At 44.6% G+C, this 15,648-nt stretch overlaps 1 protein-coding gene across 4 annotated transcripts in view; it reads right to left on the reverse strand.

Annotated features, from left to right (window-relative positions):
* The window catches only part of ASAP1 (ArfGAP with SH3 domain, ankyrin repeat and PH domain 1), a 411,321-nt gene that overhangs the window by 289,240 nt on the left and 106,433 nt on the right, over positions 1-15,648 (reverse strand). For 3 of the 4 annotated variants that reach the window (XM_073632260.1, XM_073632259.1, XM_073632256.1), the window contains exon 1: positions 10,835-11,139. The exons of the other annotated variant lie outside the window; for it this stretch is intronic. In XM_073632260.1, the coding sequence (XP_073488361.1) occupies positions 10,835-10,914 (80 nt within the window). In that variant the 5' untranslated portion in view covers positions 10,915-11,139. Of the gene's footprint in view, positions 1-10,834; positions 11,140-15,648 lie in introns of those variants that run through there. 4 annotated transcript variants of the gene reach the window in all.

A 15,648-nucleotide genomic window follows, 5' to 3' on the forward strand; every position in this document is an offset into this window, starting at 1 on the left:
TCGTGGGTTTCCAGAGCATCAATGTTCTGAATGCAGCACAGCTGTGGAGGGAGCAGAGCCGCATAAGCTGATGCTTCCTATATAGTGCCAGCTCCTGTCACAGGCGGAGTGATGCCAGCTGTACTCCGCCTGGGACAGCAACAGCCGGCAATACCTGTAGCAATACTTGAATTGAAGGGGGACCCGTCCTGCATTATGGCTGCACTTTTCTTTTTTTAGGCTTTCTTTTATTTTCATCTGGTGATCCAGAGAGCAAGTCTTTTGATTTTCAAAAGAACAAGCCCTCCAGCAGAATGTATCAGTTACGGAGATGACATAAACCATTAAATTGATTGTAAAGGTTTATTTATTTTTTTTTTTTAAATAACAAACATGTCATACTTACCTCCTCTGTGCAAGGGTTTTGCACAGAGCGGCCCCAATCCTCTTCTTCTGGGGTTCCTCAGCGGCGCTCCTGGATCTTCCTCTTCTCAAGTGCCCTCGCAGGTTGCCGCTTTTCATGGCGGCACTTGTGCAGGCGCGCTTCAGAGTCCTTCTGCTGCGTCCATTGACACAGACAGCAGGACTCGGCCCCACCCCCCTGTCTCCCGTGTCACTGGATTTGATTGACAGCAGTGGGAGCCAATGGCTCCCGCTTCTATCAATCTATCCAATGAGGACCCAAGACAGCGGCTGGAGCTGCTGTGCTCATCCCTGTCACTGGAACGATCGTGTTCAGGTAAGTAAAAAGGGGGGGGGGGGGGTGTCTGGGGGCTGCTGCACCACAGAAGGTTTTTCACCTTAATGCATTAAGGTGAAAACCTTGAGGGTTTACAACCCCTTTAAACATTAGCAGGGATGATTACAATGATCAACTTTTATTTATTTATATAAAACCTTTATCCCAAATGGAAAAAAAAAAAAAATTTTCTGTAACTGATTATAAAGTGCGAGCTGGAGTTGGGCTTCAATTTGTTATTGTATTTAAGTCTGCTAGTACATCTAACACTTCCCCCACCCCCCCCAGACTGAAAATGTTACTGTCCAAAAAAGGTGCTCTCTGTGCTCATTCATCCAGAGTGGGGGGCACTCTAATACAGGAGGTGCGTTACTGGCCAGATCACCAGGTGAAAACAGAAGGGAATAAAGCCTTAAAAAAATGGTTGATGAATAGAAGAGGCACTTCTACAATTGAGCTAAAAATTTTGCATACCCTGGCAGAAATTGTGTAATTTTGGCATTAATATTGAAAATATGACTGGATTTTGCCAAAAAAGTTTGAATGACAATTGCGCGGTCATGCTACACTGTACCCAAACTAAATTTTTATCATTTTGTTCCCACAAATAGAACTTTCTTTTGGTGGTATTTCTTCATCTCTGCGGTTTTTATTTTTTGCGAAACAAATAAAAAAAAGACCGAAAATTTTGAAAAAAATAAAAGTTTTGCTTTTGTTTCTGTTTAAAAATTTTGTAAATAAATAAGTTTTCTCTTTCACTGATGGGCACTGATAAGGTGGCACTGACAGGCACTGATAAGGCGGCAGCGATGAGGTGGCACCAATGAGCGGGCACTGACGATGGGCACTGATATGCAGCACTGATATGCAGCACTGATGGGCATTGAAAGGTGGCACTGATGGGCACTCATGGGTGGCATTGGGTGGCACTGGTGGGCACTGATAGGCGAAACTGATGGGCACTGAAAGGCTGCAAAGATGGGTTCTTATGTGTGGCACTGATGGGCACTGATAGGCGGCACTGATACGTGGCACTGACAGGCATCCCTGGTGGCACTGGTAGGCATTGGAGTGGGCACTGATTGGCAGCTGCCTGGGCATTGATTGGCAGCTGCCTTTGCACAGATTAGTATTTCCCTGGGGGTCTAGGGGGCATACCTGGTGGTCCAGTGTGGCTGGTTTCCCTGGTGGTCCTGGGTGGGATCCGAGGGGGGGCTGTGCTGATAAACAACCAGCACAGACCCCCCCCTGTCAGGAGAGCAGCCGATCGGCTCTCCTCTACTCGCGTCTGTCAGACGCGAGTGAGGAAAAGCCGATCACCGGCTCTTCCTATTTACATTGTGATCAGCCATGATTGGACACGGCTGATCACGTGGTAAAGAGTCTCAGTCTGACACCCCGCAACAACGATCGCCGCGATGCGTGCCCCCGGGGGTGCGCAGCGGCTCAATATCCTGAGGACGTCATATGATGCCCAGTCAGGATATTGAAACCACTTTGCCGCCGTCATTCTGCTATATGGCGGGTGGCAAGTGGTTAAGGATAGTGATCACATGAAGCCATTTATTATTACATCATTTTTTGGCTCCTTTTAAAATCATAACAGAAATCACCCAAATAGCCCTGATCAAAAGTTTGCATACCCTGGAATGTTTGGCCTTGGTACAGACACAGAAGGTGGCACACACAGGTTAAAATGGCAATTAAAAGGTTAATTTCCCACATTTGTGGCTTTTTAAATCACAATTAGTGTCTGTGTATAAATAGTCAATGAGTTTGTTAGCTCTCACACGGAATGCACTAAGCAGGCTAGACACTGAGCCATGAGGAGGTAGAAAAGAACAGTCAAAAGACCTGCATAACAAAGTAATGGAACTTTATAAAGATGGAAAAGAATATAAAAATATACCCAAAGCCTTGCATATGCCAGTCAGTACTGTTTAATCACTTATTAAAAAGTGGAAAATTCGGGGCTCTTTTGATACCAAGCCAAGGTCAGGTAGACCAAGAAAGATTGCAGCCACCACTGGCAGAAGAATTGCCCACTATTTAGAAAAACCCCACAGGTAACCTCAGGAGAAATTCAGGCTGCTCTCCAAAAAGTCGGTGTGGTTGTTTTTAAGGAGCACAATTCAACGACACTTCAACGAAACTTCAACGATACAACGATACCACGAACAAAAAAGAGCTGCATGGTTGAGCTGCCAGAAGGAAGCCTTTACTGCGCCAATGCCACAAAAAAGCCAATGAGGCATGTCAAGGTGTTGTTGGGCATATTGTAACCAGGCTTTTTTTGTGGAACTTGTACAGTAAAGGCTTCTTTCTGGCAACTTGACCATGCAGCTCTTTTTTGTTTAAGTATCATCATATTGTGCTCCTTAAAAACCACACCATCTTTTTCCAGAGCAGCCTGTATTTTTCCTGAGGTTACCTGTGGGTTTTTCTTTGTATCCCGAACAATTCCTGTGGCAGTTGTGGCTGAAATCTTTCTTGGTCTACCTGACCTTGGCTTGGTATCAAAAGATCCCCAAATTTTCCACTTTGTATTAAATGACTGAACAGTACTGACTGGCATATTCGAGGCTTTGGATATCTTTTTATATCCTTTTCCATCCTATTAAAGTTTCATTACCTCGTTACACAGGTCTTTTGACTGTTCTTTTTTGCTCCCCATGGTTTAGTATCTAGCCTGCCTAGTGCATCCAGGTGAGAGCTAACAAACTCACTGACTATTTATACACAGACACTAATTATGATTTAAAAAGCCACAAATGTGGGAAATTAACCTTTAGTAGCCATTTTAACCTGTGTGTGCCACCTTCTGTGTCTGTACCAAGGCCAAACATTCCAGGGTATGTAAACTTTTCATCAGGGCCATATGGGTGATTTATGTTATTATGATTTTAAAAATAAGCCAAAAAAATGTGATAATAAATGGCTTCATGTGATTACTATCCTTGAATAAAAGACAATTTTTTGGTACGGTCATATTTTCAATCTAAATGCCAAAATGTCAAAATTTCTGCTAGGGTATGCAAACTTGAGCACAACTGTAAGTATGCAGACATCTGGGGTAAAGCTGTTCACATAGACCGTCCTCAACACCGCCGGCTCTCACCGTTGTCAGTTTGCAACTGTGACCGGGAAGACTACCCTTGCAGTAGAGCGATCTGAAAGTGAGACTTGAAGCTCTTGTGGAGCGCAGCGTGGAAGGGATGACATCGATGGTGGTGCGGAGGATGTGGACAACTTTACTCAGATGCCTGGATACTTAGATGTGCCTCTTTCAATCATCTATGTGAGAGTTGCTAAATGTTGTACCTTAATTAAATGTAACCATATTGCTACACTTAGAGGCGCCTTTCTTCTCTTTTCTACTCAGTTGTGACGTGACGCTACTTGTATATTAAGTCAAAGGGCCAGTTTATTATCTTTCAGACTTCAAGGGGGCCAGACTGTGGCCAGCGGGAGTATAACTTTTTACTGGCATCAGTGGGCATCCACCTAGGCAAGTATGATTCCAAAATAAAAAATGAATCCCATACTTCTCTTTTAAAGAAACCTACAGAGACAGAAGGTGCTGGGATTCCATAAAAAAAAAAAAAAACATATAAAATTATATATATTTTAATTTATTTCCCTGCAAGCTATTAAATACATTCCATCCCTTTTATACACAGAGATAAATTAAGGATTTATTAGGCTGACACACGGGTATGGCATACCAAGTTGAACATATTTCCTAGAAAGAGAACCGGCTGAACGGGATTTCATTATTTTTCTGTCTATTGTGTAAATAGACAGCAAATTGCTTGAGCTAAACCTACATGCTAAGCACATTTTTCAGTGGCATATTCACCAATGACAAACATACACTTAGTGCCACATCATACCCACACATGAATCCAGCTGGATGACACACTTCAATCACACATCACAATCAGACCAGCAAAAATGTCAGCATTACCAAGCTGGTAGTTAATAAAGTCATAAAAAAATATTTCATATATAAGCACATTGAATACATTTAGAAGTCTGACAACACATACACGTGACACAGGCCAACACAGAAAAAAAAACAGTAGACTCACGTGACATGCATTGTCAGTAGCCACCAGGACTAATCCCAGGAGCCAAGCAACCAAAACGCCTTGAGCCTTTTCTATTGCTTTCAATGGAAATGATCCCAGGAACCCTTAAAATTATCTGCTGGCCGATTGGTCGGACTGCCTGTCTCCAGAATCGCTAACATCTTTGTCCACGTCTGAAAGGACAATGCTCAGGGAATTTACAGGCAGTATCCAATTCAGCACAAGCATGCCAAACTCGTAATGTGATCTTGACAGATGGTAGCCTTACCATACATGAAGAATGGCACTTGTAGACCGAGGAATATACTGCAGGAAGTGTATATTAGGCTATTGTCATTAGTAAGTTAGGGACCGACACGTCGGAAAACAGTAAACTGCACACATGACGGAGGCATCGATTGTAAAGGAGCAATCCATTGAAAACTGATACGTTTAGGTGAATGTCAAACTGATAACTCCCCCACTGGTCTCATATCTAACAAAGGGCAAAGAGATCTCTGGACCTGAGTTCCAAGCTCCTCCCACCTCCCCAGGACCATTTAAAGGGGAACTAAACTCTCTCAATGTGAACTATTTTTCATCTTTATGCTGCTAGCAATATTCGATAAATCGATAGGAAGTAAAATGGAAGGATATTAGATTTACTTGTTTTAAACTTTTTTGACATTTCCTCAGTTGCTTCCTGGTTTCTGGCCTAGGCCAAAATTATGTCATACATCCCAGGAGTCTTCGTGTTCTGGAGAAGGGGAGGAGGGGCTTTCTCAGCTAAAGCACACCGTCCTGCCTGCATGCCTGAGCAAAGGGCAGATGGATTCCAGGAAGTAAATGCTACATGAATTATCTGCCCTTAGTCAAGATGGCCGTGAGTGTAAATGCTGGGGGGGTGTTTTTAAAAAGTGATTTCTCAAAAAAAAAAATGGATGGAAGGGCGAGTTCGCTTTGAATATTAAAAGTAAATTAAATAGCGTTTCCAATCTGTGGTGCTCAGATACAGCAGAGTTCAGTTTGAAGGCTAAGAAAAAAACTGATGAAAACAGATTCACATCAGGCAACATCAGTTAGCACATCTGTCTTCAGTTCAGTTTGCATCTGTTTTTTTTAGTTGTTGCAGAAATCAGAGGAGACAAGTGTATAAACCAATGGTCTCCAGACTGCGGCCCTTTCCTTGCCTATAGCCGATCCTCAGGGCACTTTCTCCCACTAAAACAAGACACTATTCTGCCAACCGGTACCAATGATGGGGCACCATGCCTCCCGCTGGCACCACCAATGGGGCACCATGCCTCCCGCTGGCACCACCAATGGGGCACTATTTCTGCCGCTGGCACCACCAATGGGGCACCATGCCTCCCGCTGGCACCGGGGCACCATGCCTCCCGCTGGCACCAACTACGGGGCTCCACGCCTCCCGCTAGCACCAACAATGAGGCACCATGCCTCCCGCTGACACCAACAATGGGGCACCATTCCTCCCACTGATGCCAACGATGGGGCACTATTCCTTCCACTGATACCAAATGTGGCGATGTTTATATCCACTAATGCCAGGAAAAAGTTATACTCCCGCTGGCCACAGTCTGGCCCCCTTAAAGTCTGAAGGATAATAAACCGGCCCTTTGTTTATAAAGTCTAAAGACCCCTGGTATAAAAAAAAAAGTTTCTTGCCTAAAAGCATGAACAGAACGGATGTAAACGAATGGCATCCGTTTACATCCATTCAAATCCAATCTGTTCCATTTCAATGGCTGTATCATTTAAAAAAACTGGACGGATGCAGATGCATTTGTCTATGGAAATGACTTGCTGTCAGTTTTTCAGCCATTAATAGATGGATGGCAAAGGGACAGACGGAATGCCCATGTGAAAGGGGCTCTTTCTCTCACTTCGATTTTCACTGTATATAACAGGCAATTCAGCAGGAAGATACAATCACAGGTGGCACTTGGTTCTACCTCACTGCAGCTTTGCCTTGTGCACAATACACTTAGAGTTATAAAGACTCGGGGGGGGGGGGGTTTCACCATAATACATTCTATGCATTAAGGTGAAAAACATTCTGTGGTGTAGCTGCCCCCCAGAGTCCTGCTGTCTGTGTCAATGGATGCAGCAGCAGGAGCACGCCCGCAAGAGTGCCCCCATGGAAAGCGGCTGTCCGTGGGGGCACTCAATGTGGAGGAGGAGCCAGGAGTGCTGTCGGGGGACTCCAGAAAAGGAGGATCGGGGGCCGCTCTGTGCAAAACCCTTACACAGAGGAGATAAGTATAACATGTTTGTTATTTATTTTTTTTTTTTTTTCTTGAACCTTTACAATCACTTTTAGAGTATAGGGCTCATTCACACAGATGTAGAGGATGGCATAGAGCTTGTGCGTCCGCAGCTCTGCACCCGTCCCTGTTAAACTTGGCAGTGCAGGCAAATTAGACAGCCGACGCTTATCCCATCACTTAAATAGGCTGTCTGTTTGCAGCTACAGGCTACATGGGGCTCTGTGCCCATGTGGTGAACTCACACTTGGTGACCTGTACCGTGTCCCAAACACGTTTGACCTCTAAAGGACCAGTTCAATTGACAAATGTGATTGCTCCAAACATTCTCAGGCATGGTTCAGCATACCATACCCTGGCCCGCTTGAAGAGGTGGGTACAGATGCAGTTTAGTTGGACTCGGGCACAGTACACACCTGTGCGTGTTCACTATCCCTGCTCGAGGACACAGAATTCTCACGGATCACCGAGTACTCATGAAGCAGAGATCACTGTGGTCTGGCTGGCAGAGGTGATGACGTAAGGGTGCTTGGGCCCGGCACAATGTGAGCTCAGACCAGCAGAGGAATGGGGACAATAGTGCTTGAGCTCAGTACAAGGCAACCGGGTTTTAGCGCGCCTATGCCCTTAGATCATTCATTCGCCAACAAAACAGGCTCAAGAAAAAGTCTCTTTAAAGTCCCCCCCTCCCCCCGACCCACTTGTACTCACCTTTACAGCATTGACCCGTTTCTCCTCCTTCCAATGCAGCTGCTGCAATATACCCCGTGTATGTTACTTGTTGGAGCTGACAACGGGGGGGGGGGGGGGGGGGGGGTGAGACCCACTTTCATCATGTGATACTATACAAGCCTGGAAAAGTTCTGCATCATGGGGGGAGAACACATGACTCCCCCAGGATGCACAGAGGTTTTTTGTTTTTTTTTTCTGCTCCAGCCAGGTAAGAGATCCTGAAAAGTATTAAAGCCAAGACATCCATATATAGTGAAAAATGTATGAATATGCCAACAAGCATTGCAGGTCCTCGGTGGAAACGGCTGCAGTTTGTAAAACTCAGGTGATGAGAACTCTGCAGTTGGAACCCCTGAAGGTTCTGGGTGAATTCTGGCATCTGTCATAACCCAGTATTAGATAGAGATACTCAATGGAAAAAACTGCTCAGGCCAAGTAGTTGCCATGTATTAAGACAGTAAAAAAAAAAAAAAAAAAGAAAACAGTAGACAATAAATAAGCCAGGAAAGGACAGACAATCTGGGTGTCTGCTACGTATACATGCCAAGAAGCAAGAATGGCAAAACTGGCAGAAAAAGGAGAAGAAACCCAACAGATCATAAAGGATGGCCATAAAAGCCAGAGAGAAGAAGAAGATATACACAGAATGAAGGAGAATGGTAAAGTAACATATATAGCATACATATGGGCCAAGTATATAGTATGCATGGCGAAAAAAAAAACATTTACATATCAGGAGAATGATGTGTGTACAAAAGACAAGGAAAGGTGTGCGGTGTATATATACATATTGTGTCAAGAAAATGCTACATATAAAAAGAATAAGATACTGTCCATAGAACAACTTGATACACCCATTCTATGATGAGAGCACACAGATTGTAGAATACACAGGATATCACAGATACATGCATGTCAGGACAGAATGCAGAAGCCCCCCCCCCAGTTAGCAGTATACAGAACTGGACTTGGAGCAATTATAATAAAAAGCAATGCATGTGAATTCCTGAGGGACAGCAGAAAAACCCGGGCAGGTCAGGACCATGACACAGATTGTAATTACTGCGGGTGTATGTGCCAACATCCATATCATATGAACACGGATAACAGTGCAAGAGGTGCGCTGCAAGGCACAGACACAAGACCTGATCATGGCACATATATATACGTGACAGGAAAAGTCACGCAAGGTAGGGTGAGAGTGCAGACATATGTATGTCAGAAAATTACATATGCGAGCGTCACATAAATGCAAGTCTGGAGGAATCACATAAAGGTCAGGAATAGTCAAACAAAATAGGGTGAGAGCACACACATACATACAGTACACGCATGTCAGGAAGGGCCACACATGCATACAGACATGACAGGCTGACGACATCACACATGCTCTTCCTGACATGCATGTACTGTAAGATGCTGGGCTGAGAGAACACACACACAAACATGCCAGAAAGTCACACATGATAGAATGACAGCACACATACAAACATGTCAGGAAGAGTCACTCATAGGATGAGAGCAGAGATACATACATGTCAGAAAAGTCACTCATAGTAGGATGACAACACAAAGCCAAATGTCAGAAAGCGTCACACATGGCACGATTATAACATACATACGTTGACAGGAAAGTCACACAAGGTAGGGTGAGAGCGTGCACACACACATATCAGAAAGTCACAAACACACGTCATTAAGACTCACACATGTATACATAAAGGCCAGGAAAAGTCATACACGGTAGGGGGAGAGCACATACATATATGCCAGGATAAAAATCACACATGACAGGATGACATCACACATACATACAGTACATGCATGTCAGGAGAGTCACACATGACAGACACACATACAGTACATGCATGTCAGGAAGCGTCACAGCTGTTGGGGCGAGAGCACACACACATGCCAGAAAGTCAAACATGATAGGATGACAGCACACATACATACATGCCAGGAAAAAGTCACACATACATGTCATAAAGATTCACACGATAGGACGTGATAGGATAGACAGCGTGCACATACATACATGTCAGGAGGAGTCTGACATACACATGGTAAGATGACAGCATATATACATGTCAGGAGGAGACTCACATACACATGGAAGGATGATAGCATATATACATGTCAGGAGGAGTCTCACATACACATGGAAGGATGACAGCACACATACATGTCAGGAGGAGTCTCACATACACATGGAAGGATGATAGCACACATACATGTCAGGAGGAGACTCACATACACATGGTAAGATGACAGCACAAATACGTACATGTCAGGAGGAAGTGAAGAAAATGCAGACCGGCCCTGGAAACACTTAACATACACAGGAAGATAAAAGACAGAGAAGCAACGAGAGTAGAATACAGATAATACACGTCCCCATCAGACATACAGATATGACAGGGGGGACACCGACACCATCACCTGGCAACCGCAAAAATCATACAGATCACCGGCAATCAGCATAAACACATTATATATATATATATACACACAGACCAGCAGGACAATCATCATCATCACCATAGACCAGTGAGGAGGAGAATTATAGGGGGTATATATGGGGAGGGCAGAGTATGAAGTATAAAAGGACTATATATATATATAAATAATAGAGTTCACACAGTACGCAAAAAATAATTATATATAAAAATAAAATATATAGATAGAGAAGATAACACACAAATAAAAGGACACTATATAGAATATCTAGTACACAGGGTTGGCTCAGAATACATATATGAGATCTTTATACAAGTATAAGGACTGTATACAATGCATAGATAAGGGCAGTATATATATATATATATATATATATATATATATATATATATACACACATATACACACACATATATATACACACACATAGATAAGGAGAATATATATATAAAGATAAGACATATAGATGAAGAGTATAAAGAATACACAGTATACATGTCAGTCCACCCATAGATCATATATGTCAGTGTATGTACATGTATGTGTCTCTCTACATACAGAATACATACATGTCAGTGGTGAGGCTTCGCACTCCGTCCTCCTGTGTGTGTCCCTGTTCCCCGGAGATGTCTGTCCTCCTCCTCCTCATTCACCCCCAGCCTGACTCATCATCATCTCCCCAACCAGAAGCCGGACCATTCCTCCTCCTCAGCTCCGCTTTCTCTCTCTCTCTCCTCTCAGCTCTATGGCGGCTCTCCGTCCTCCTCACACAACCGTCCAGCCCGCCGCCTGGCTGCCAGCAGGGAGCGCGCACACCGCGGGGACACGGCGCTGCGGCCGGGGAGCGCGCCCTTTCCCCCCCCCCCCCCCCCCTCCCCTCCTGTCTCCTCCTTCTGGGGGCGCGCGCCGGAGAGAGCAGAGCAGAGAGTGCGCGCTCACCTGCCTGACAACAAGGAAGTTTTGGAAGGGGGGGGGGGGAGGCGCGTTCCCTCATTCACTCTCTGGTCACATCTTCACCACCACACTGACTGGCCGTGTACGAGAGAGCTGTGTACTCTGGATGATGTATAGACACAGAGATAGATGTATAAATGGAGACAACAGCCCACATATAGTTACTTCATGTAAAATATAAATACATAACTACCTGCATATGTATATACACACAGTCTTATTAAATATGTACATACTATATATATATATATATATATATATATATATATATATATATATATATATATATAGTGCCCCGTATACACACGCACTCATACATCAGTTTGAGGTGTATGTAAAGCCAAAGCTTCCCGTAGATTTTGGATATAGTAGAGAAGGGTTAACAAACACCCCCGCCAGTTTATTCTGTTCCCCTCTGTGCCCCATCTGGGACATTTCCCTTCACTTCCATTCCACAGACACAACAGGAAGTGAAAGGAAATCTCCCAAAATGAAGGGAATTCTCTTCATAAAGATGTCCCCACAACAGGTGACCCCCTTCGTAAGATTTCTCCTCACCTCTTGTTCCAGTGACAACTGACCAGATCGAATAAAGCCCATGCTACTGGTGTAAGCCATTTATGTACCTCCCAAAGCCGAGCGGGAGAAACTCCCAGCCATGGCATCATCCCGTCCTGCCTTGTTGCTAGGACGTTGCTAAGAAACTCCTAGCTCTTACTGTTCGCCTCCAACTTCATAGGAGGGAGCTCTCAAATATTGAGATCAGAAATAATAAGACAGGAGAGAGAAACAACACGTGAGAGGGGTTTGAATCACAGAAAGAGCTTGCTCCAGTGATGGGGGAGATAAGCAGTAAGACCCCTTTCACAGTGCCAGCGGGCAACATTAGCGGTAAAGCAGCGCTAGTTTTAGCGGCACTTTACCATAGTTTTAGCGGCGCTTTTCAGCTGCTAGTGGGGCGCTTTTAACCCCTGCTATCGGCCGAAGAAAGGGTTAAATGTGCCCGAAAAGCACCGTTGCTGAAGCACTTTGCAGGCGCTTCGGCAGCGCTGTCTATTCATTTCAATGGGCGGGGCCGATGGAGGAGCGGTGTATACACCACTCCCGCCAGCCCCAAAGATGCTGCTTGCAGGACTTTTTCTAAGGTCCTGCAAGCACACCGCTCCAGTGTGAAAGCACTCGGGCTCTCACACTGGGGCTGCAGGGGAGGCGGCGTTTTACAGGTGATATTTTTAGCCCTTAAGTGCCGGTTCACACTGGTGCGATGCCAAACATCGCACAGACATTGCATGTAATTTGCAGCGCACTGCCGTTCACATTACATGCGATGTCTGTGTGGTGCGATATCAGCCATAGAGATAGTATGGCTGATATCGCACCGCATTCGATGCAAACACGCACAGGACCCTTTTTTCTGTTCGGACCAGAATCGGATCGCATGTGTGTTCACACATATGCGATCCGATTCATGTCCGAACTGTCAGTTCGCAGTGCGATATGCGAGCTGAACTGGGGGTGTCGTTAACAATGTATTGACACTCCCCAGCGATTCGCATATGGCAGTGTGAACTGACATGCGATGCGGGAACACGCAGTGGATTCGCAGTGTTCTCGCATCGCACCAGTGTGAACCGGCACTTAGCGCCTGAAAAACTTTTCAATGTGAAATTTAGACAGAAGCCAATTAACCCACCAGCATGTTTTTGGAGTGACCTGACATGACCTGTGGCGGAATTTGTGACCTGTCACACTGTGACTGCAGCAGTGTGTACTAACAAGGCCTTTGTCCATGCTAACTTGCGGAAGTGCAGTCAGGAGGCAGTAAAAGCATGGCTTAATCATCTACTTTTACTGCCCCCAGCCCCCCCATGTAAACTAGGCCTTAGCTTTGTGAACTGAGCCTATAATTAGCATATCCAAGCTCTTGTGCCAAGAAGCATCTTCTATATGGTACATGCCTGTGTATAACAGAGGTAAATTTACTGAGAGTCAAATAATCAGTTGGATCAGCATTCACTGTCGGGTCGTTCACCACAGTAAAAATGCCAATTGGTCACCCACACATTGTCCAGGTCCGCACCTAATCACCTCACAGGCCTCACTGACAATACCAGGCCTCAATCATTTTCTCTGTGTTTATAATAAATGTCACAGCCTCCGGGGTCCAATCTATCTTTTGACATTCCTCGTTTGGAGAGAGCGAATCATTGATTTCATCAGTTGTTCGCCATTGTGACGTGTGGACAACCTGCATATCTTCTCGCGCTCGCTTCTACACACACATTGGCTGTATAATTCATGTGGTGTGGTGTGGACGCTCTAATTTCAAGATGTAGCAGAGGTTGTCAATGGTGATGGTAGTTGTGTAAAAGTGTTTATTGCTTTACCCGCCTCACAGTTCTGCTCTGCTCCATGCTGTATATTAGGACATACTCCATAATGCCAACTGCATAATGCTATATTGCAACATGGAAATGTACGTTTTTACGCTTTTTACAAATGCGTCAGTCCCTGTTGCCCCCCGAAAGATGATCAACACAGCACCACTTTTCAGAGGGTGATTGAATGGCGGCTTGGAGGTGATATGTCGCCTCCTCATCCCCTGTTTTAAATCCAGAAAGCCTGCACCACCATGCTGCAACGATGTGTATTATATGCGCAGTTGCAATGTTTCTCCATTCTCCTTGAATGGGTCGCATTCAGCAGCAGTAGTGCTGTCTGAACGGGACATTGGTTATAATTTTTGCTGCAGCCACAAAGCATCATGGCCATGACATGTGTACAACCTTGTCTGGCTGTTGTTGCCGCTTAAAGGGTTTGGTCACCTTTACCAAAAAACTGCCTATGCAAGTAATGGCGTCTGTAGGTAAAAACAAACTGGGCACCCCTGACTAAAGTTGAATAATACTCTTGCTATAGGTGTAGGCCATTTACATACCTTATGAAGCCTGACTGGAATACTCCCAGGACATTGGCAACTCAGGCTGGGTTCACACATATGCGGCCACGGTTTCAGTGCGGCAGTCTGGTGCGTTTCTGTTTATCGATTCAGGTGTGAATTTATACCTGAAATCGCACCTGAAACGGACCCAAAAACACACAGGACCCTTTTTAAAACCACACCGCAACTGCCTCACACATGTGTGAACCAGCTCCATTGAAAGCCGGTCACATTCACATGGTATGCGAATTGGATGCGGTTAAAAACGCATTCCAATTCGCATATACCATGTTTCCCCGAAAATAAGACCTACCCCGAAAATAAGACCAAGCCTTATTTTCAAGGAGGGCTGCAATATAAGCCCTACCCTGAAAATAAGCCCTAGTTTAAAATGTTTGTAACATCATATAATCCACTCTAGTACAGTAGTATATAATGTATAATGTGTGTGTTTTCTGTAATATAATTGCGGGGAAGAGAGCTCTGGCGGGTCACAGAAACGCAAAACGGCGCTATAACGAAGGTATTTGGCACAATTATATTACAGAAACACACACATTATACAATATATACTACTGTGATAGAGTGGATTATAGGATTTTACAAGCATTTTAACTCAGTTAACACTGGGCATTCCTGTCAGGCAGGGAGAGAGAGGGGGAGAGAAGACAACACATTACATGTTAAGACCTACCCCGAAAATAAGCCCTACTGTGTCTTTTGCCAAAATTAATATAAGACCCGGGCTTATTTTCGGGGAAACATGGTATGTGAATCCAGCCTGAGGTCTAATCATTACTGCTGACCATCACAGGAGTGAGCTCTTTCTCTGATTCAAACCCCCTCACATACTCTCCCCTGATGTAGTATCTCTGAGCTCAGAATTTGAGAGCTTACTCCTATGATGGTGGAGGTGAGCAGTAACAACTAGGCCTCACTTAGCAACGTCCTAGCAACGTCCTGGAATTATTCCCATCAGGCTTCAGGAGGTGCAATGCCTACACCTATAGCAAGGGCATTATTCAACTTTAGTCAGAGCTGCACAGTTTGTTTTTATCTACAGATGCTCCTTATCTGCATAGGCATTTTTTTTTGGTAAAGGTGAACCAACCCACCTGTGTTAAAAAAAAGGTGAACTAACCCTTTAAAGGGCTCACTCACACAGGCTTCCAGGTGGCAGTAAAAGCAGGCGGTTGAGCTGCAGTTTTACCACCCCCCTACTGCCTACCTAAAGCAAGGGATGCAGCCTAAGATCCGGTAAATAGATTTACTTTAACAAGTCCCCTAGACCTAAACGAGGCGCAGCCGCACTGCAAGGGAAAGTTTTTACATTTCTCAGAGTTGGGCTTTAAGGAGAATGTACAGAGATTATACAATTAGATTGTACTTTGTATTAGTTTATGGGGAGCTTTACCTTTGGTGAAATCATGTCTTGGATCCTATTAGGATTGTCCATGAGCGCATTTTAACCTACAGGGTTTAAATAAA

This window comes from Aquarana catesbeiana, linkage group LG05 (assembly GCF_042186555.1).
Source record: "Aquarana catesbeiana isolate 2022-GZ linkage group LG05, ASM4218655v1, whole genome shotgun sequence".
Taxonomy (NCBI): domain Eukaryota; kingdom Metazoa; phylum Chordata; class Amphibia; order Anura; family Ranidae; genus Aquarana; species Aquarana catesbeiana.